General features: G+C 48.4%; 1 protein-coding gene across 4 annotated transcripts in view; it reads right to left on the reverse strand.

Annotated features, from left to right (window-relative positions):
• CLEC16A (C-type lectin domain containing 16A) overlaps nucleotides 1–23736 on the reverse strand; it is a 183448-nt gene that overhangs the window by 122703 nt on the left and 37009 nt on the right. For 2 of the 4 annotated variants that reach the window (XM_040973335.1, XM_040973334.1), the window contains 2 exons: nucleotides 13833–14016; nucleotides 2174–2306 (listed from right to left, as the gene is read on the reverse strand). In XM_040973335.1, the coding sequence (XP_040829269.1) occupies nucleotides 2174–2306; nucleotides 13833–14016 (317 nt within the window). Of the gene's footprint in view, nucleotides 1–2173; nucleotides 2307–13784; nucleotides 14017–23736 lie in introns of all 4 variants that reach the window. The other 2 variants (XM_040973333.1, XM_040973332.1) reach the window with 1 other exon arrangement.

Below are 23736 nucleotides of genomic sequence, written 5' to 3' on the forward strand. Positions count from 1 at the left end.
AGCCCAGCAGTTTCTTGAACTGTTTCCTTTGCCAGTGAGAATCAATAGTGATGTCTCTCACCTCTGATGGTTTGTGGGATCTACAGGGCAGCTGCAGATACAGCAAACTGCACATGACACACAACTGCCTTTCCAGGTGAAGGGCCTGACCCGAATGGCTCTCTAACACAAGGCTACTGCAGCAATGCACGAGCCTGGCCTACAGCTGCAGGTGCAATCCCATGACGCACTGCGGCTGCCCTCTCTGGATGACAAGTTGAGGCAAAGCAAGTAGAGCTAAATGGTGATTAGGGACACAGCTAACCCCAGGAAAAATGCACAAACTACTATCAACATCAGCGTCTGTTGTGAAACTGAGTGGACAGAGCAAGAGGGAGCCTGCTCACTGCAAAATCATTAATACTTTTCCCCAAATTAAACTCCATAAATGCATCACTGATATAGAACATTAAACTCAAAAATGCAAATATAGTGAAGATGTACTTTTCATAGTATTTTAAATGAACATGTGATACGCAAAAAGTTCTGTTTTCTTGTGTTGCCTTGTGAGCAGGTGGGTTCATGCTAAGCTCTGGAAAACACGGGGCCATTCCTCCTACCCTCCCCCAACCTTATCACCTCCTAGCCCCCAAGCCGGGACTTGCTGGACAGAGGCCCTCAACATGGCTGACAATCACCAGAAGACAGCAACTCTCTACCTATGATCAAACTCTTCTCTGGTCTCTCTCAGGGAATGGCAGAGAGCTTGCCCAATGCTTCTCAGGCCTGTGATGGCCAATTCCATCTCCCATGGTCTAAGACGCCAGCCAAGAATCACAGAGTCAAGCAACAATCCCAGTCAACCCTTCTGCTTCAGAGAAAAAAGTCATCCACGTTAACATTCAAAAACAGCATCTTAGTCTGTTTTGTACCTTTTGATTGAGCAATGCACAAATGTTTTTCTTCCTTTAGTAAAGTTACTGTATTACGGTACTATGCAAAATATGTGCTCTGGTTTCATTTATTGCATCTGAAGAACTGAACTCATCACAGCTATAACTCAATTAAAGCAGAAAAAAAAAAACCCTCCACTCTTCCAATATTTTCCTGCTTGCCTAGCAGCCCTCAGTGGTAGTCTCCACGGATTTCCCAGGATTCACCATCTAACCATCGCTGTGCCAAGCATCTAAGGCTACCCCCACCTTCCGTGTTTAGAACGACTTCCTTCATTTTCAGTTTCAAAAGGTTTTTTTTTTTTGCTGCCAAGCAAAATCAAAAAGACCTTGATAAGTTATAACTAATAGCCCACACCATACTCTAATTTTTTTTTTATTTGGTAGAAACTAAAAATGGTTCTCTTGCACATCTGTCAAAAATGAACTCCAGCTGCTAGACAGCTGGAACAGTTGTCACACAGAGACACAAATAAGATGTGGAGGGAAAGCTTAGTGGGCTTTGAGTCCTCGCTGGAGGCTGGAGAACTGTGTCTCTCCACAGTCCACCCTGAGGGCCCAAGGAGCGCTAGCTGCTCACTCTGACAGACAGCCACCCTGCCGCATACTTAGCAAGCCAGTGCAGGACCTGTGCAGTGGCCGCTTGATAAGGAAACAACCCCAAAATGGGGAAGGCTTCCCAACAGCTTACTGTACAGAGAGTGGGACCACAGTAAGGTTCCAGGAAAAGTAGCTTGGCCAAGGTTGAAAATGTAGCTTCAACAGGCCATCAGGGAAATGATCCGTCAGGCAAAGGTCAGGGGTGGAGAGCGGAATTAAATCATGTCTGCTGGGCCCTGCGGGGAGGTGGGTGGATGACGGATGCATGGCAGTGAATGAATGAGGAGGCAGATGAAGTCCAGCTCCCAAGGAGACTGCCCCTGCAAAGCACAGGGCAGATCCAGGAGTGGCCAGTGGGAGGCACGGATTGCACTCCTGATGGAGCTAGTCCTGAGCAGGTATCCTATGTTGCTCATTCTCTTCCCAAGGGGCAATCATCACAGGAGGAGCCCTGCCTTTGGGTGGCCAACAGCTGGACAAGCAAGGACAGGAAGCGAGGCAGGGCGGCCGGGAGCAGATAGCAGGGGCCGACGAATGGGCGAGGCATCCGATCTCGCAGCTAAGTCGTCTCTTCCTCCTGGAGCAGCCAAGTCCCAGCCAGCAGCACCCAGCAGGAGCTGAGCGAGGCCCCAGGAGCGTACCTGCTGCACTGCAGGCTCTCGCGGCTCGTGGCTGCAGCACTCTTCTCCTCGTCCGTGGTGTTCTGCTCCTGCACAGAGCAACCAGTGGCCAGATCCGAGAGCTTGCTCCGCTCCATGATCACCATCTCGATCTCTGGAAGCAAAGACAAGACTGGGGTCAGCCCAGCGGCTTCACAGACCTGGATTTGCTGACATACTCTGCTGTGAGAATAAAGTCATGTGAATCCCTCCTATCAGGGCAAGCTGCTTCCATCGATGGCAACCTAAACAGCAGCAGCACATGGGGGAGAAACAAGGCAAGGCCAAAACCGCTCTCCTGATCCATCCTGGGGACACCAGGAAACATGTGCCTGGTTTTGACAACAGAGCACAAATGGCAATCGTTTATTTTATTTCAAGATTAAAGATATTTATTTTACTTTATTGGTACCACATTTATGTCCCAAGGATTTGAGGCAGCTTCACAGATATGCTATGTGGTTAATAAAACATAATTACGTAATGAAAGGCATGGAAAACGTACTGAAGCTGTTCACACATTAGAAAAGACTTTTGACAGGGATGGCTCAATTAGCTAATCCTCTGCCTGCAAGTGCCAGCATTCCATACGGTTGTTAGTTCATATCCTGGCTGCTCCAATTCCCATTCAGCTCCCTGCCTGTGGACTGGAAAAGCAGCAGAGGATGACCCAAGGCCTTGGGACCCTGCACCTGCATGGGAGACCCAGAAGAGGCTTTGGATAGGTTCAGCTCCAGTAGTTCCGGCCACTTGGGGAGTGAGCCAGTGGATGGAGGCTTGTTCTCTCTGTCTCCTCTGTTCTCTGTAAATCTGCTTTTCTAATAAAAAAAAAAATCTTTAAAAGGAATTGCCTTCTCTTCTTTTCTGCCAATTCAATGCAGGCAGGCTGTGGCAGTCTGGTGCACAAATTCACTTTTCAGGACAAGTTCAGACCATTCTGAGTCTCGGGTGGGTGAAGGCTGTGCTACTTGACCCCCTCTCAGAGCCGCAGCCTGCGCCTGCACAGTCAGCCCCTGGGACTCGGGGTTCAGCTCACCTCTCCCACTTTGGGAAGCCCCGTGGGGATTAACAAGACGATGAGCTGCAAACTTAGCTTCTCTTCCAGCAGGACCCAGAACACCGACACTGTGGGCTCTGAGGTGGCCTGTACCAAGGGTGTGGCCTCTCCCAGGGCATGGTCTCATCAAGGGCATGGCTTTCACAAGAGCTTCCTAACTGGCCTGGTTTCTTTTCTTGCCCCTCTACCTTATGTCCACACAAACCTGGATGATGTGAAACGGAAATAAGCTCCTGTCAACCTTCAGTCCAAAACCCCCAATGCTTCCCATCACACTCCAGAAGAAATCCCAAAGCCTTCCCACGGCCCCAAGGCCTTGTACAGCCTGGCCTCTGTCCACTGCTGACCTCACCTCCTGGCCCCTCTGCCTTGCTGGCTCATGCCCCTGCAGTAATGCAGGCTCCTCTCTAGAATATTCCCAGCTGTTTTTGCACCCCTCCTCTCCTCTCCCCTGCCAGGATCCTTGCATGGCTGTTTCCCCTAGGGCCTTAACCTCGGTCTCCTTTAGGATGCAGTGACTTGCTCATAGCATTCAAGACTACTGGGAGACACCTTTCAAAAGGCCTTTTCTGGATCATTATTGACTACACCACATGCTTTGCTCAGATTTCACTGCCTTCTTTCCAATGTCCTTTACCCATTCCAAGGACCCCTGTCACATTCAGCTGTCATTCATAGGCACTTCCAGGCTGAGGTAGTTTAAGACTTTCTTCACTTTTGATAAGTTTGACACTGTGAGAACGGGTTAAGGACTTTGAAGGGTCCCTGGATTTGGGTTTGTCTGATGTTTTCCTGGTAATGAGATGGAGGGGCAGGATATGGGTTGGGGACATAGGGTTCCCAAGGGTCCCCAAGGCTGGGAGACAGTCACAAAGGGAAGTACCTTTCTAGTCCCATCACATCAAAGGCAGCTCTCAATAAGACCGGTGACGGCAATCTTTATGCTGAGCCAAGCTCATCTAACGCCCCCTGGGCCTTTCTCTTGCGTCACTGTGCACTGGGGAGAGCAGTCACGAGGAGAGCGTGCCTCAGGTATTGGCAATTCCTCCGCAGACTGCTCTCCCAGCCCCTTCACCCTGACTTCACTTCTCGGCACTGACAGCCATGGTGAGGCTGTTCTGCTTGCCTGCTGCCTGCCTCTGCTGCAGGGTGGGCAGGCTTCCTCTCAGCGCAGCTGTCCTCTCTGCTTGACCCCTGCCCTAGGGCCTGGCTCAGAGGACTTGCACACGGTAACTCTTGAATGGATGATGGGTCCTGCCCAATACAGGAAGTCCTGGTAGTGGTTGGGGCTGATTCACAGTGGGTGTGACAAGCAGCCCCCTGTCTCCCCATGATCTGTGCACAAAGAAGGCTCATGCGGAAAGGACTTACTCCCTCCTTCTGTTTGGCATAACTGCATTTCAAACTCCACTCTAGGTTTGAAGCTCCACCCTACACAGGTCCACGTCTCCTGGAGACTCTTTCAGCCCACAAGTCAGAGGGCACGCATGGGAGTCAGGGCTGACCACTTCCCACACACAGACGGGGGCAGCAGGTGATTTCTAACTAGTCTGCAAACAAATGCTTTGTTTGCACAGCTTTCCATTTATTTCACTGGGCATGAAAAGAAAATTCTAGCTGCACAGAAAATCTACTCTTTGGTGAGTGTTGGTGCTTAGACTGAGGTGAGCTCAAAGGGAAAAACAAGAGTCAAGTCAAGGAAAGCTACTGTGTGCACAGCAGCACAGAGGGAAGGCTGCAGAGCCCACGTCTGGCCTCTCTAACACTGCACCACACGCCCTCCTGTGGGCATGGCTCAGCCCCAGTCTGGCCAACGTGGCAGGAACTCAGCTCCTAGGATGCGCCAAGGTATCAGAGTCATGCATCAGGACCTCTCCTGGAGGACAGGTCTGCCATGGATATGGCTGTTGCCTCTCTGGCTTTTTGATCATCTCGAACACTACCAGAATTCTGGGGCAGAGAAGTCCAGGGTCTGTCAAGCTAAATATTTACATGAAAGTCCACTTCCTAAACACACCAGCCTGGTGAACCGGATGAGGCTGAATAAGCTACAGGCAAGGGCCGGGGCGGCCAAGCATGCCCAGCCATGAGTCCCCTCATACCATTCCCGGAGGCCCTGCCCCAGAATTGAGGCTTTGGGGGAGGAGGGAATGTCTAAAAGCCCCTGGTTTGGCCAAATCCTGCAAATCCCGAGGACACCGAGATCCACAAATGCAGACAGAAAGAGGCAGCAGTGACACCCCCAGCCCCATGTCACAGCATGGGCAGGCCCAGGCCCACAAGGGCCTCAGCACACAGCAGGAGCTGCCAAGCACTCGCTACGTCACCCCCACAGGCCTCTCATCCTGCCAACACAGTCATGCGCTCATGAGCTGCTCCTCGCAGCCTTCCCAGATGAATGTAGACTTTCCCCCTTTTTTTCTGACAATTTTACCTTAATAATTTTTTTAATTATTAAGTTATTTGAAAGGCTAAGTTACAGAGACAGAGAAACTGACAGAGGGAGATCTTCTATCTGCTAATTTACTTCTTAAATGGCTGAAATGGCCAGGTTTGGGCCAGGCCAAAGCCAGGAGCCAGGGGCTACATTTGAGTCTCCCATGAGAGAACAGGGGCCCAAACATTTGAATCATCTCTGCCTTAGCAGAGAGATGAATCAGGAGTGGAGCAGCTGGGTCTCAAACTGGCACCCTTGAGGGATGTTGGCACAACAGACAGCAGCTTAACCCACTGTGGCACCCTGATCCTAACAATTTTAAAAATAAGTTCTTACCAAGGGACTGCCAAGTACCTAAATCTGTTTGTAAGGTGTCACGCAGGCATGAGAGTATAGAGCAACAGCTTTCTGGGAAGAAGGCTACCCAAGTTCCCATTCTCTAAAGTAGATTCTAAGCCATGTGTAAGACGATGTTGAGGATCATCTTGAGGCTGCACTGAACCTTGCCAAGGTGTAACATTAGCAGATCCGGCACAGCTCTGGGCCGCCCTGAGACCCTGCCTGCTCCTCTGAGACCCTGCCTGTTCCTCTGAGACCCTGCCTGCTCCTCTGAGACCCTGCCTGCTCCACTGCGACCCTGCCTGCTCCACTGAGACCCTGCCTGCTCCCCTGAGACCCTGCCTGCTCCTCTGAGACCCTGCCTGCTCCACTGCGACCCTGCCTGCTCCACTGAGACCCTGCCTGCTCCACTGCGACCCTGCCTGCTCCACTGAGACCCTGCCTGCTCCACTGCGACCCTGCCTGCTCCACTGAGACCCTGCCTGCTCCACTGCGACCCTGCCTGCTCCATTGAGACCCTGCCTGCTCCATGCAGCTAAGCTTCCCTCCCAAGGTACCTGTGTCATGCTGCAGCCGCCAGGGAAAGCAGCGGGGTGGGTTCCTGTGGACACAGGGGTCTCTGACAGAACCAGAAGCCACCACTGATGACCCATTTCCACTGGAACCTCAGCTGCCACGCACGGACTGCTGTCTTACCCAGCCAGGTTTCCATGCAGTCTAAAGGGATTGTTGTAGCAATAATTTAGCAGTATTCTGTTCAAACTTCAGTCACTTGCTTGCCTATCTGATATTTGTCATTCCTGTATTGCTTGTGCTACTTCTTGCTTATTTAATCTGATCTATTTCCCTGTTTTCCCACTTATCTGCAGCTTAAAAGGGACTGTTGAATCATTGTTACACTCTTCAGTCGAGTAATCCCACGTGTAAGGATTTATCTGGAAGCTCCAATAATATGAACATGTCAATACACAAAGCACTCATAGCAGTATTCTCTCTAATTGCTAAATGCTGGAAACTACCTAAATGCCCAAGCATGACAGACCGGCTGAATCAACTGTGCTCCATGCAGCGCAGCTGGGAGAAGGAATGAGGAAGGCCTCTGTGACCTGATAAGGAGTGATTTCCGGAGATATGAAAGTGAACAGTGCCAAGTGCCAAGCAGCACATGCAGTACAGTGACCAAGTGCAAGACAGAGGGTAGAGAAGGGCCATCACAGTGGGATAGCTGGCTAAGCCATGGCCACCATGCCAGCATCCATATGCGCACTGGCTGCTCTACTTCCAAACCAGCTCCCTTGTGATGTGAGTGGGAAACGAGCAGATACTCCAAGTATGTCCTTCCAAATGGAAGACTGAGACGGAGTTCCAGGTTCCCAGTTTCCACCTGGCTCACCTCTGGTCATTGTGACCCTTGGGAAATGAACCAGTAAGTGGAAGATCTCTCTCTCGGTGTGTATCCCTCCCTCTCTCTAACTCTGCCTTTCAGATAAATAAAATACATATTGGGAGAGAGAGACAGACAGACAGACAAAGCACACATAATGCTGCTTATTCCCAGGGAGGAAAACACAGGAAAGAGACTCCCCAAAACGAGCCACTTGGCTATCCACAAGCAGTGCAGGGGGAGAGACAGGAGGTGTGGGGAGCAAGGGGCACTTCTTGGCACATCCTGTAGGTTTAAACATTTTTTAAAATAAAATTAAATCAGTAAGAATGAAAAAGAGAACTCTAAGCTGAAGTGAATGCAGACCTACACCAGAAGGGGGAATGAGAAGCTAATGCCAGCAGTTGTGAAGACGCTGCGGAACTGAAAACCCTCACTCTGGAGTTAGGTGAAGGTTAGGGGAGGGAGAAGAACTGCAATTATACCCTTTTATCAAACAAAACATCCCGGGTGAAGTAATTCTAAAGGTTTTACAGGACTGAGCAAATGAACGTGTGGATGTTGCTGGGAGGCAGCGCTCCCTCTGTGCAAGACACAGAAATGAGGCCTAGACAAGACACGGACAACGACAAGAACTGCTGCTATTCGTGTAAGCATGTGTGTATGTTTCACATGTCCGCACGTGTGTGGCAGTGTGCCTCTGCGTAGGTCTGAGCTCTGCTCAGTGTATGCGTCTGTGTGAGTGCATGCCTCAGTGTGCATTGCACGTAGGTACATACACGCATGTACGAGGTCTGTACACTAGAAGGTCCAAACACAGTCAGCCCAGGAGCCAGGAGCAGCACTGCAACCCCATCTTGGCTCCTAATAGCACTGGCAATTGGGAGAAGCCCGGTTTCTTAGAGAAATACCTAATCTCAGGGATGGGCAGAGGAGGGACAAAATACCCTGCCAACCGAAAAGTGTCAAGGGCCTAACTGAAACATGATGGGGCTTACCCCGAAGAAGCAGCTGCCAGCTTGAACGAGTTCCCAAACACCATTTCTAGAATAATTTGGACACCAAATAATTAAATATAAATAGTAGAAAACTGGAGTTCACAAGTCCATGCTGGTGATAAATAATACATGGGAAAGAGGATGGATTTTGCTTACAATAGAACATAGGAAGACAGTGCTGAAGCTCAAAAATCAGCCCGCAACCATCATGGTGAAAACCAGATCAGGTGAGCATCATGACTCAACGCACGGACTGCAGGAGGTGCAGAATATCTCAAGGCACTCTGTAGCAAGAGTAGCTGCTACCCAGCGGAGAAACGGGCCAATACAGACCCAGAGGGCCACAGCGAGCCTCGGCCAGGAGACCCAGAGGACAGCCTGGGATGTGATGGCCTGACAGGTCCAGGGTGTCACTCACGTTCACATCCAAGGCTGAGTCCAGAGCCTTGATCTAAGCCTGGGTAACACCAGGCAGAAACAAGACGAGCAATACTTTTTCAGAACAAAGCGGGAGGCTCCGAATTCTTCAAGAAAGGTGAATGTAGTCCAAGTCAAGGAGATGTCCCAAAGTAAAGCAGGCTGTAGATGTGGCGACTGACTGGCCTGGATCTCACTCTGGAGAAAAAGTATGCCTCAAAGAGTATCTTTTTTTTTTTTTTGAAAGTTTATGCATTTGTTTTTATTTGAAAAGGAGGAGAGACACAGAGGGATTTTCTATCTGCAGGGTCAGCCCCAGATGCTAGGAGTCGCGGGCGCTAGGCTGGTAGCAGCCTGGAGTCAGGAGCTCCATCCAGGTCTCCCACACAGGTAACAGGAGTCCAGTGCACATCAAAAGAATATCTTTAATTCAGGAATACAACCAGAATGTGGTTTGTTGGAAATTTCAAACAGATAAAGTGTAGTACACTCGTAATGGAATATTATTCAGTCTTAAAAAGGAAGGAAATTCTGACCCATGCTACAACATGGATGAATCTGAGAACATTATTTCAAGTGAAGTAAGCCAGATACAAAAAGACAAATACTATGACTGCACTTATGTGAGGTTCCAGATGTTGTTAAACCCACAGAGACAGGAGGCAGAACGGTGACTACCAGAGGCCGGGGAGAGAGGAAACAGGGAGTGACCATTTCAGGGAACAGTTTCAGTTCTCAAGGCAAGAGTTGTGGGGACTCTGAGTTTACACACACTGACTACCCTTCACACTAGCAAACTGTACCCTGGGGGCAATGTTGTGGCCCAACAGGACAAACCACCACTCGCAATATGGGAATCCCACACTGGAGCACTGGTTCAAGTCTTGGTTGCTCTACTTTCTGATCCCGCTACCTGCTAATGCACCTGGAAAAGCAGCAGATGATGGCTGAAGTACCTGTGTTCTTGCCACCCATATGGGTGGCCTGGATGGATTTCCTGGTTCCTGGCTTCAGCCTGGTCCACCCCTGGCTAGTACAGCCATTCAGGGAATGGACCAGCAAATGGAAAACCGTTCTGCCTTTCCTGCTTTCTCTGATACTGTTTCTTTCAAATAGATAAATCTTCTAAAACATTTTGTTCAAACTTCCCAATACATAATTTTAAATGGTTATGACAGACCTTTCTTTCTTTTCTCAGATATTTTGTCATTCAAATAAATAAAGCTTTTAAAATATTTTTTAGAAACTTCTCTATGCCTAATTTTAAAAAATGGCTTTGACAGTAAATTGTATGCTATGCGTATTTTATTACAATTGTTTTTAAAAAGGCAGGAAAGGCCACATCTATTAGTCATGCAGGCAGCAGCTGAGCTGGGAGGAGCCAGGGCATGCCAGCATAGGCCTGGGCACCCCCAGGACCCACGCACATGGGTCCTCTCTCTCTTGAGATGACAATTCTGGCCATCCTTGAGTTTCCTTAGTTCTCTGACACACTGATTTTTCAAACAGCAGTAATTCATTAACCTGCCAGGGACAATGCACATTCTAATCTGATTAATATTTGGTAAATGAAGTGCTTTTCAGGGAAATGACAGGCATGACCTCCTGTCTTTGACTTAAAAGATTCAAGGATTTTCTCAATTGCTGTGTGTTCTCTGTTCCAGAAACCACGGCAAGGACAGATGCTAAGCAAAGGGAAGAGGTCTTTCAAAGGCAGGCTAAGGAAAGGGGTACCGACACACTGCTGGTTACCTAGGTAATGAGGAAGGACTGTGTATTATTGGCTGGCTGTGGAGCCGAGTGGCCTCTGTGGCACTAACTGTGAGCGTGCACAGAGGACTCAGGGGCCTTTCCTTTGCTTTTCATTGCCTTCCCCTGAAGAGCCAGGGGACGGATCCAAATGGCTTTCTGGGAAGCTGCTCTTAAGAAGATTTGTCCTAACCCACCTTCAGTCCTCCTGCTTCTTATACTAGCTAAGGCTCCTGGGGTGCTGGCAGCCCCACATCTCCCTGCCCCCCCCCCACCTTCCTTGCAACAGCAGGACACACATACTGCTTGCTTACTAACCTCAGAAGTGAAAAGAAGTGGGTCCCATAGAAATCTGTCAGGGTGCCCAAGCAGAGAATCCATCCAACTGACTTAAATATAGCTCTGCCTTTATTTATTTTTTTTTTAAGATTTATTTATTTTTATTTGCAAGAAATGTTTTACAGAAAGAGAAGGAAAGACAGAGAGATCCTTCATTGGCTATTCCCCAAATTATCACAACAGCTGGAGCTGAGCTGATCCAAAGTCAGTAGCTTCCTCTAGGTCTCCCATGTATGTGAAGGGGCCCAAGGGACCTCAACCATTCTCCACTGCTTTCTCAGGACACCAGCAGGGAGCTGGATCATAAGTGGAGCACCGGGATACGAACCAGTGCCCACAGGCAATGCCTGCACCGCACATAGAGGATGAGACCTCTTTCTATGCCATAGTGCCAGCCCCTCTGCTCTCATCTGGGGCAGGACTTCCCCCAGGGCTTTATGTCTTTTTTTTCTCACAGTGTGATTATTCTCAAATATAGGATAACCCAAAGGCTGGGCATTCAAAAGTTCCCTCTACAGGGGAAAAGCACAGAGAGTGCTCACTTGCATATATCATCATACAGCCGCAAAGGGGTACAATGAAACTCATCTCCGAAAGTCCCAACAGTCAGTCCCTGGTTTTAAGAGGTGCCGGAAACAAGGCCAGATGCCCTTTCATTAGAGGGCATCTAATAGATTTGTGGTGGGGGGTGGAGGAAGCCAAAACTGGTACTCCAAACTCCCAAGGACACCGTGGAGTCAAGTTGCCCTGGAAGGTCCAAAGCCAGTCCTGTTGCCCTCGCTCTGCGCGTGCCCTTTCTGGAGTCACAAGAAAGGAGCAGAGTCTGAAGGTGAGGCTGTGCAAGAATGCCTTTCTCCGCCGTCAAGACACAAAAGTCAAACTCTATTTTTCAAACAAATATTTCCAACCATTGAATCTCTTATCTCAGTTTGCTTTATATTAAATTATTGCTCTAAATGAGTCCAAAAAAGCAATGGCTGTCGCCTCAGACTGCAGGGCAAGCCAAGAAGTGCACATGTGCCCCAGGCTGTTTGGCTTCCTGGGAAAAGCGAGTTCTTCTTTGGACACAGGGACTGAGACATCCCTCTTCTTCCTTTTGAAATTAAATTTCTGCACATTTAGGGGTCCTGTGATTTCTTGGTTTTAGAATGAGTCACCCATTACTGAGACTTGAAGCAAGGAAAACTTCTTTGCCAACTAGGGACAGCAGTAGAGGGGTTTGGGGCTCACATTCATTTCACACAACTCCTCATCTGGTTTGAATGTGGAGGAGGTGTGAATCCTGGGGCTGCCTTCAGGAAAAGAACACACATTGAAGCCACATTCAAATCGGGTCATTAGACATGCTATCCTGACTCCTGCTTTTGGGCTTTTTAAAAGTCAAAATTTTCCAACAATAATGGGGGGGGGGATGCGCGGAATAACCAGGGGCCAGTATCTCTCTCCCCAGGGATACCTGTGTCTACTACAAGCAGTTGATAAGCCCCTAGATGCAGGGACAAGGAAAGCAGTTTTTGTGAGAAGAAACAAGATGGAGGTGGAAACAGCCATTTGTTCACCTCACAGCAGGGAGGGAGGAGATGACCTTAAGAGAGGTGAAGGGTACCCAGAAGATGCAATTCAAGGTAGGGGGAGTTGCAGGAGGTCCTGTTTCTGTAATGCCAGCATTCAAAATGTCTGGCTACAAACACCTGTTCTCTCTAGGATCTGCACCAAGGCAAGCATGTGACCCAGGCCTGGCCAACCAACACAGCACATCTCTCCATGGAGCGTGGCAGGCATGGATGCATGCCCCTCTCACCTCTCAAGGTTTATCAGCCCCAGGACTTACACTCCAGCCACAGGAGAGGCAAGCTCCTTTGCCACACTGGGGGTGCAAGAGGGAGTGTCAAGTTGGCCAGAAGTGAGTCTGGTGGTGCTGGGTCCAATGCCACTCAAATCTCTCGGTTACATGAACTTGGCCCATGAGATATGGCTGGGCCTTCCTCCCACCTACCAGGGTCCCCTCACCCCACTTGCATCTATCATGCAGCACCTCCCACCACCTTCCCATCTTCCACTGCCTTGGGGCCACAGTCAGAGACCCCCATCTGTATGGCTGTGAGCAGGGCCCATGACACAAACAATTGTTCAAGTTTGCTTGATACCAGAGTAAATGCTCTTTAATCCAGGGAGGTTTTAGCTTCTCAATGAGGTGGTGGGAAAAAAAAAAAAAAAACAGCCCAAATCAGGGCAAAAGAGGAAATCATAATTTTGTTTACTGAATGCTTGTGACCACAGACAAGTGTACCACACCCTGAGCAGACAAGACTTGCAAAATCTTGTGAGAATCTAAGGGATTACTCTTGATCACGTGATTTCAAAAATACATAATCTCTGAAAAGCACATAACTTCATCAAATGTGTGCTTCATACAGTGTGTTGCACACTAATCGTAATACCAAGTTGTTAGGAATTGTAACAGCAGCAACAGTGACGACAATGATGATGATACAACTGGCACCAGCCACAAACACCAATGAGAACCTGACAAGGGCCAGGCACTGTTGGACGCAGTTTACGACTTATGAACCGTGAGTCACATCATTCTCACATTAACACTGCAGAGTGGGGACTGTTAGTGACCCTCCTGATAGTGAAGCGAAATCTCACTCCAGATCACCTACTGAGAGGGTGGGACTTGCCCCACAACTGCTCTGCCATGGGTCATAGCTGCCTCCAAATGGCTGCAAGCCAGAATGAGCTGCACAGGTGCTCATGAGACATAACAGGGTACCCAGTGGACAGACGTGGGACAGCATGACAGAGGGGACATGGACACAGCCTCAGTGGGGCCGGGGGTCGGGTGTTGGGGTATTCCTGGGAGCACTCACCTTCACTCTCCCCACTCGTCTTCATGCCTGCAGGACCACCCTCTGTACCTTTAGCCTTCTCGGCATCTTCCTGGGCATCCTCAGTGGGCCCCTTCTCCTCGTCTTCTTCCTCCCCAACGTTTTTGTAATTGGGTCTCTTTTGTGCCCGCCTCTTGCCCTTGTGCTTGTTCATCTCAAGGGACCGTTCCAGTGTCTCGGGAGGTTTAGTGAAACACCGAATGCTGGGCTTGGCCTAGGAAAGCACAACAAAGGCAACACAGGACTCAACACTGGATAGCACTGCATGTGAGCAAGCTCAGTGCAAGTTTCTGCCTATGAAATCCAGCTCCAAGCAGTAGTTAAGTTGTTGTGTGGGACATTTGCAGCCCATATGGCAGTGGTTGGTTCAAGTCCAGGCTCCTCATTTTCAAATAGTTTCCTGACAACACCATATCCTGGGAGGTAACATGATGGTTCAGGTACTTGGGTCCCTACCGCTCATGTAGGAGATCCAGAGAGAGATCCTGGCTCTGGCCTAGCCCAACTCCAGTTGCTGTAGGCATCTGGGGAATGAACAATTGTATGAAAAATCTTTGCATGTGTCTCTGTTTCTACCTTTCAAATAAAATAAAAACTACAAAACACACACATACACATACACACACACACACACACACACTAAACAAAGAAGGACCAGTGCTGGCACCAGTTAAGCCAACACTTGCAAAGCCGGCATCTGATATCACATAGTGCTTGAGGAGCCCCGTGTGCTGTGCCTCTGATCCAGCTGCTCACTAATACACCTAGGAAGGCAGCAAGTACTTGTGGCTCTGCCAGCCACATGGGAGACCAGTACGGCATTCCAGGCTCCTGGCTTCAAGCTGGCCCTAGCTGTAACTCTCATGATCATCTGGAGAGACCCAGTAGATAGAAGATCTCTTTTAAATAAATAAATAAAGCAAAAGAAAAGAATAACTTAAAAGAAAGAGCAAGGTATGTTGCATGTACTCAAACTCTGGCTCTCTCTAGAAGGGGAGCCTGATAAGTCCTGGTTATGAATTAGAGATCAGTTGCCTCAAGGAAGGGGTTAGTTTCTGGATAGTCTGAGACACCACAGAGAAATGCAGCGGCCCTGTGCCATATGTGGTTCATGCCCCACGTGGCTGGAACTCAGTCCTGTAACTACAATGACAAATTCTATAGCTGAGGCTTGGAGAGCTAAACTGCCCAGTGCCATGTGGACAGTAAGCTGCAGTCAGAATCAGAATCAAAGCTTGCCCTAATCCAAGAGGACAGACATGCAAATGGACCAGGTGCAAAAAGGCACAAAGACAAGAGAACATTTATTTCCTTGAGGCAGCATTCTGATTGAAGCATTTTCCTTTTTTTTTTTTTAAAAAAAAAAAAACTTACTTTTTTTCTTTTATTGGGAAGCCAGATACACAGAGAGAAGCAGAGACAAAGAGGAAGATCTTCCATCCACTGATTCACTCCCCAAATGGCCGCAACAGCCGAAGCTGAGACAATCCGAAGCCAAGAACCAGGACATTCCCCCAACTCTCCCAGGCAGGTGTAGGGCTCCAAAGCTTTGGGCCGTCCTCGACTGCTTTCCCAGGCCGCAAGCAGAGAGCTCGATGGGAAGCGGGACCACCAGGATTAGACCGACACCATATGGGATCCCGGTGCATGCAAAGCAAGGACCTTAGCCACTAGGCTACCTTGCCGGGCCCTGAAGCGTTTTCCTTTCCATACTCTGGATAACATTGAATATCATTTCCTCATTTTGATAAAAGTTTAAAGATAAACTTTTCCATTATCTTGATGTAGATGATCCATCTTCTGAATTACCCCCCAACTGTAATTTGGGGGCCATGGTGCTTTGCCAATAAGTGGAATGTGCTCACAGAACACAGATTAATTTCAATAATGCTCAAAACAAAACCCAATTGAAAGCTAAATTAGCATACAAATTCCAACATTAATTTTTATTTACCCACTTTGGATTATTCAACCACAAAAATGAGAGACAAATTGAGACATGATTCGATCATGCAGGAAACCCTGACAGTGTCTTCCAGACACCAACAAGCCAGAGGCCAGAGATTGGAACCTTCTGAAATAGGGGAGCAGACAGCATCCATCAGAGCTCCTCAGGAGGCCCTGGCTGCCCTCCATCCTCTCCCGAGGGACCTGCACCCAGGAAGTGAGGGTCTCAAGGTGAAGCTACTCCCTTCTTCCCATCACTACTTATTTGCAGTGAATTTAAGAACACGAGGCACAGCAATCAAAGCTTTCAGAAACATGGGGCTGACATATGCAGCAATAATTAAATTCATGCTTGAGATGCCCACATCCCATTGCACAGTGCCACATTCGCGCCTTGGCTACTCTGCTTCAGATTCCGCTCCCTACTAAGGTGTATCCTGGGAGGAGGAGTCAGGTCCCTGCCACCTGCAAGGGAAGCCTAGATGGAGTTCCAACCTCCTGGCTTTGACCTGGCCTTTCTGGCTAGTTGGGGGGTGAGCCAGCTGATGGAAGATCACTGTTTCTGACTGCCTTTCACAGAAAATGAAACTGAATAAATAAAAAAAAAGAGCTGAGAAGCAAACAGCTTCTTGTGGAAGGTACCTGCAGAATTCACACAAATACAAAGAGATATTGCTCCCCGAGCGCTATGTGGACTCAGATGTACAAGACAACCAGCAAACTGAGGAGAGAAACGTGCAGAGCAGTCTGACCGCAGCCCCCTAGCCTTGTCTCAACAACAAGTAGTTCTGGCTTCCTACAATGAAATCAAACATCGATTCTTTGGGGCCCGGAGAAATGAGTTCCAATACATGAAAGTTTCCTTTCTTTTTTTCCCTGCCTGCATCTTGGAAAAATAAAAAAAATCTGGGCCCAGCATGAAGGCTCAACTAGCTAAGCCTCTCCAAGCAGGTGCCAGGATCCCATATGGGTGCTGGTTCACATTTGGCTGCTGCACTTCCCATCCAGCTCCCTGTTTGCGGCCTGGGAAAACAGAAAAGGACAGCCCAAAGCCTTGGGACCCTGCACCCGCGTGGGAGACCCAAAAGAAGCTCCTGCCCCCTGGCTTCAGATCAGCTCAGCTCTGGCCATTTTGGCCATTTGGGGGACTGAACCAGTGGATGGAAGATCTTTCTGTATCTCCTTCTCTCTGTAAAATATGCCTTTCCAATTAAAAAAAAAAAAAAAAAAAAAAAAAAACTTTGCGAGTTCAACAACACCATGAGGATGAAGACTATTTTTTTTTTTTTTTTTTAAAGATTTATTTTTATTATTTTTCATTGGAAAGGCGGATATACAGAGAGGAGAGACAGAGAGGAAGATCTTCCATCCGATGATTCACTCCCCAAGTGAGCGCAACGGGCCGATACTATGCCGATCTGAAGCCAGGAGCCTCTTCCGGGTCTCCCACGCGGGTGCAGGGTCCCAAAGCTTTGGGCCGTCCTCGACTGCCTTCCCGGGCCACAGGCAGGGAGCTGGAAGGGAAGCAGGGCTGCCGGGATTAGAACCGGCGCCCATATGGGATCCCGGGCGTGCAAGGCGAGGACTTAACCACTTGCGCCACCGCGCCGGGCCCAAGACTATTTTATTTTATTTAAAATTTTGGAACCGGTGCGGTAGCTCAGTGGCTAAAGTCCTTGCCCTGCATGTGCCGGGATCCCATATGGGTGCTGGCATTAATTGTAGCAACCCTGCTTCCCATCCAGCTCCCTGCCTGTGGCCTGGGAAAGCAGTTGAGGATGGCCCAAAGCCTTGGGACCCTGTACCCGCATGGGAGAGTTGGAAGAGGCTCCAGGCTCCTGGCTCCAGATGGGTGCCACTATGCTGTTGTGGCCACTTGGGGTGTGAATCAATGGACGGAAGATCTTCCTCTTTGTCTCTGCTTCTCTCCGTATATCTGAATTTGCAATACAAATAAATCCTTAAAAAAATTTTTTTTTCCTTATCAACCCATGGTGGACTGTACCTAAGGGGAGGTATAATGGAAGCATAGCGGAAATAAATATGTCCATAGGCACAGAGAGAAGTGTATCCCTGTACATGCAATACAAAGGATGGTCTCACAGCGGGACGACAGACAAGCCTGCACTGCTGGGAGACACCTCAATGGCAGCACGATGGACATCCGAGCGTACTAGAAAGGCACATTGAAAGACTGGAGGGGAAAACAATGGGGGAGGGGAGACGCCAGTGTCTATGAAACTGCGTCATAAAACAAGGAATTCAAAAATAAATAAAATAAATAAATACATTTTAAAAAAGAATCTGTAAGAACATATTAGAAAACTTACAAGTGCTTAGCCTAATGGTTCAGACACCCATGCCTCACATTAGCGGTCTGGTTTTGATGCCTGGCTCCGGTTCCCAAGTGCAGCTTTCTTTCAGTGCAGACCCTGAATGGCGGCAGTGACAGCTGAAGCAGTTAGGCTCCCATCATCCGCAGCAGAGAGCTGGATTGAGTTCCCAGCCCCTGCCTTTGGCCCCAGCCCAGCCCTGGCCGTGGTGGGCATTCAGGAAGTGATCCAGTGCATGGGAAGTTCTCTTGGTTCCCTCTGTTGCTCTGCCTCTCAAACGTAAAATAGCCACAACTTTCCAAAGGGATCTGCTTCACTCAACGATCAGGCACTTACAGGGAGAGGAGAAGGATATGCTTACTAGGGAAATTTTAGACCTTTAAAATGCAACCAGTAAGCAGCTGGAAATAACCTAAATGTCCATCGACAGGGGAGGAGTTAGGTAATTACGGGCCATGGGTCCACATAGTCCAATCTACACAGATGTTGAAGAGCCCGAGACCTCTGTATTTCTAGCTACACTGACTTACACAGAAACAGCTACCAGGATGGAAAAGCCAGAATCCGGCCTAGAGTAGGGCTTTCAGGAAAAGCTTTTCAAAGGTTACATACGGTGTGAACATTTTTCTTTTTTGCTTGTTTGTCATCTGCTTTAAGCTTTATTTATTTTTTATTGGAAAGCCAGATTTACAGAGAGGAGACACAGAGAGGAAAATCTTCTATCCGCTGGTTTGCTCCCCAAGTGGCTGCAACAGTCAGAGCTGAGCCAATCCAAAGCTAGCAGCCAGGATCTTCTTCCAGGTCTCCCACATGAGTGCAGCGTCCCAAGTCTTTGGGTCATCCTCTACTGCTTTCCCAGGCCACAGGCAGGGAGCTGGATGGGAAGTGCAGCAGCCAGGACACAAACTGGTGCCCATACGGGATGTCAGAGCTTGGAAGTGGAGGCTTAACTAGTAGAGCCATCAAGCTGGCCCCATGGTATGAACACTTTTTCTGGAAAAATGAACATGAATGTTTTAGCATCTCATCTTTGGAGAAAGAAAGAAACCCCTGGAATCTGTGTGTGCACACCTGCACAAGCACATGTATTTGTCATTCTGTGTTTTTCCATGTGGTTGGGCATTTCTACTTATGTACATATATTAATGTAAAAAAATTCACAGGGGTCATTTGGATATTGGATTATGGACCATTTTTGTTTTGTTTTTCATTCTTTTTTGTTTCAGTCACCTGACTTTTTCCTTGATACCAACAACATCAGAATGCCACAGTCAGCATGGGAGATATTGGCTGTGTGGTTGGGAAACGGCAGAACCACAAGACCATTACTGTTTTCCTACGAGACCCTCCCACTATACAACACAGAATATTGCAGCCTGGGGACACCCAGGAGAAGTCAGGTCCCTCTCCATCTTCCTCACACTGCATCCCAGCTGCAAGGCCCAGGGTGGGACAGGGACTCGACAGGCTGCTGCTAGGCGAGCTCACAGTTCACCTTTGTGTACCTTTCCACTTTGGAAGTGAAAGCTTAAACAATGTGAAAAGGAGAAAAGAGAATGTAGGGAGAAAAAATAGAGGGAAGGGAAAAGGCAGCCTAACGCCCTTAGCAAAATTAAAGAGCAAGCTAGATGAAACTGACCAGAGTGGGGAAAGTCCATTTCAGTGTCAAACATCCAAAGGCTTTTGGATGCTTCTTCTCATATGGAAAGAGAAAGGGCATGCCCCAAAGGGAAGCATTATACAAACAACGCCTATGTTTCCCAATGTCCCAAGTTCAGGTTTTGCCTAGAGCTGCAAGGAAGGGAGCCCCCTACAGACGGGAGCAGTTCTGCAGGCATCTAAGTAGGGAACATAGTGGGGCCCTGAGTTTTGTGACTGGACTTTAAGGGTGTCTTCTGAGATCAAGGTCAGCTAGATGGGATTCCAGAGTGACTCTAAAGTGCTGGCTGGCTAATGTCTTCCCTAGCCTTGCGTCCCTCAAGCTAAAGCTCTGCCCCCCTCCAATTCCTTTAAAAGTCAAATACTCCGGGAAAGGAGACTCCCCTGGGGCCAGCGATGACTAAGGCCTCTCTGAGAAAGGGAAGTCTGACAGCAGCTCTCAGGGGCAGCCACAGGTCAGCAGGCAGGGTGGCAACTGGCAAGGTCTGCTGCCTGGAGGTGATAAGGCCACACTGTTGATGACACATGCGAGGTCGTGTGCACATGGGCTGCCTGGAGAAAAGCAAGCTGCATTCCAACACCAATCAGTGATCCAGTGGACAGCTACAGCATAGCTGTGCATGAAAATACAGACAGGCCTAGGCCACACAGACTGAGAACAGCGGTTCCCTTTCAGGAAGATATTGATGTGGTGGAACTTCAACTTTCTACTCTATCTGCTTCTACATTCAGTTGTTTCACATCAAGAAAGTATTATCAGCACTCTGAAAATATAAACAATCCCTTTGAAAAACATAGTTACTGCTGGTGAGCTGCACATTTTTAAGTGGTCAAGATGGTAAATTTGAGGGCCAGTGATGTGCACAGCAGGTAAAGCTGCTGCCAGAATACCAACATTCCATATGGACACTGGTTTGTGTTCTGGCTGCTCCACTTCCAATCTAGCTCCCCATTAATGGCCTAGAAAAAACAGCAGTTGACAGTCCAAGTGCATGGGCCCCTGCCACCCATGTGAGAGACCTGGAAGAAGTTTCTGCATGTGGAAGACCTGGAAGGAGCTTTGGCCTGGTCCAGTACTGGCCATTACAGCAACCTGGAGGGTGATCCAGCAGATGGAGGGTCTCTTTCTCTCTGTAAGTGTGACTACCAAAGATAAACAAAAAAGATGATAAGCTTTATGCTGTTTCACCAATATTTTTAGAAATAAAAACTTTTTAAAAACTATTTGAGAGAAAATGTGTGTGCTGCCAACGTCCCCTGGCTAACTATCCAAATGCACATGATGGCTGGATTTGGGCCAGGCTAGAGCTGGGAGGTGGAAATCCAATCCACATCTTGTACATGGAAAGCAAGGACCCATCACTTGAGCCTTCATCACTGTCTTTCTGGTCTGCACTAACAGGAAGCCAGAGTCAGGAGTTAGAATTGTCCATCACATCCAGGTACTCTAATGGGGATGCTGGCATCTTAACTAGTAGGCCAAATGGTGATTATCTGGGGTGAGAAAGGGGGTGCTATTTATAGACTGAGCAGGGGCCATATAGGAGGCAGACATGACCTCTATAGTGACTCAAATTACACACAAGTATAAGCTCAGGGGAAAAAAATCATCAGGCAGTTCACCTAAGATTACTACACTTTTATGTACTTAATCATATTTGTTATGCCTCAATTTTTAAAAAAGCAAGTTGACCTAGAGGAATTCCAATAGAGTCAGACTTCTGTAACGTCCTGAACACAAGCTACAAGTGAATCGAACAGCCAGGAGAGCTGTGTTCACCAGAGGCAGCTGCTGGGCCTCTTCCTTCCCAGAGCACTGACAATGCAGCAAGTGCTGCAGGAGACAGGAAGTAGTGCCATGTGCTGCAGCACAACCAGATGCTGGGAGGAAGGAGGCTCCCCCAGGGCTGCTAGGAGGTGCCAGGACACAGCACACTTTCTGAGTCTCAAGAACACTTGAGTCCTTGTAGAGGGACAGCACTGTTCTGAGCACTTCATACATGCTGCCTTACTTTATTCTCCCAATAACCTAATGGGGAAGGGAGCTTTGTGGTATAAACATTTCCCCGGGGCCTTCCACCAGTAAGAAGCAGACATGGGATTTGACTCCAGGAAGTCCAGCTCCAGTGCTCAAGCAGGTACCCATCGTACTACGCTGTGTAAACACTCACTCCCAGCCTGCTGCCTGAAGGGCAGATGCAAGACTAAGCCAGATGGAGACACATCCCTCAGGTGGTTCTGGGGAACAAAATATTGGACAGTTTATTCATGACTCATTAAGTGGCTCTCTGACCTGCCAATCATACTGTCATCCACAATACACAATCCTATGAGATTAAAAAAATTAAGATTTTATTTATTTGGAAGGCAGAGTTACAGAGCGAGAAAGATGTCTTCTGTTCACTGGTTCATTCTGCCAAATGGCCACAACGGCCAGGGCTGAGCCAGGGTGAAGCCAGGAGCCAGTTTCACCTAGGTCTCCCCTGGGGGCACAGGGATCCGGGGACTTCAGTCAACCTCTGCTGGCTTTCCAGATCCATTAGCAGGAAGCCATACTGGAAGCAGGGCAGCTAGGATTCAAACCGGGGCCCATGAGAGATACAGTCATTGCAGGCAGCAGCTTAACCCATGATGCACAACATGGCCCCATCACATGAGATTTTTATCTTTTATGCACAGCCCAAGTCACAGGCATCATAATGGCCCAAGTTCGCAGCAACTGTAACCAACAGCACTGCAGCACATGGCTCTGCAATCAGCTGTGAGGGGAAGAATCCAGCAGAGTAGGCTTACACTCATTCCAGAGCGAGATGATCAGTGATGAACATCAGACGCCACCAAGTCTGGAGTGATATATGGGTGTGAGCACTACATGCCAAACTGAGTAACATGAGACTGCTGAACCACAGCCCAACACGCATCCGGAATGCACAATCGCAACCACATCGGCTAGGTGACTGGGTAATGCTGCCAAATTTAATGGGAAAAAAAATAAAGCTGATAGTGTGGGGAAACACACAGAGGTAACAGGCCACTTCCATTAACAAGAGGGACATGGCATTCTTCTCTGTAAACTGGCCAATTACAGAGGGTACTGCAGATGCAGAGGCATAAACCAAGAAAATGTCCATTTCCCTAGAATCAGAACAGATGCTCAGAGCTCCAGGACTGGCACGTGGAGCCTAAATGTGCTCACAATCAGCACTTGCGTTCTGAGGCAAACAGCCAGTAACCCCAAGTCAGCGCTGTGATTTCTCCTGGGAGATCAACCCCCAGAGGCCAAGGCAGGACAGCCTCATCTCCCTTGCCTTCTCCACCCCAGTCATCTTCTCTGTTCTCTCAACACACACCACCATGTCAGGCACTGGCTCTGGCGCTCAACCCACGGGTAACAGACACATGTGAGATGAAGTAATTGCAAGGGCCCCTACCGAACAGGCCTCTTCAATCACAAATATCTCTTTTTCCTTCACTAAGCAATGACATACCAACTACATATTAGGGTTATTTCTTTAGGAGAAGTTTTTGTATTGCATTTTTTTGTAATCTAAAATAAGATAATGAAATCTGTTACTGAAAACATCTAGTCTAAAATTCTTACTCCCCAACATGTCACGCTAAACTGGAAATGACTGAAACAAATATTTGGTGCAAGGACCAGGATGCTCTCTGGCATGTGCACATCTTGTATCTGAGGTTCTGATCCAAGTCCTGACTCTTCTGCTTTCCATCCAGCTTCCAGTTAATTCACACACCCCAGAGGTAGCAGGTGCTGCTGGTTCAAGTACTTAGGTTCTTGCCTCTTACGTAGGAGACTCAGAAGGAGTTCTGTGCTCCTGACATTGGCCTGATCCTGTCCTGGCAGGGGTAGGCATTTGAGGGAGTAAAACAGTGGTGGAAGATCTATTTTTCTCTGTTTCTCCGCTTTTCAAGTAACAAAATTTAAAATCTGGAAGTGACTGTCATTGCAAACAGTGACAAAGAACACAGAATAG

Source organism: Ochotona curzoniae, unplaced genomic scaffold, assembly GCF_017591425.1.
Source record: "Ochotona curzoniae isolate NIBS_2020 unplaced genomic scaffold, NIBS_Ocur_1.0 contig_2321, whole genome shotgun sequence".
Taxonomy (NCBI): Eukaryota; Metazoa; Chordata; class Mammalia; order Lagomorpha; family Ochotonidae; genus Ochotona; species Ochotona curzoniae.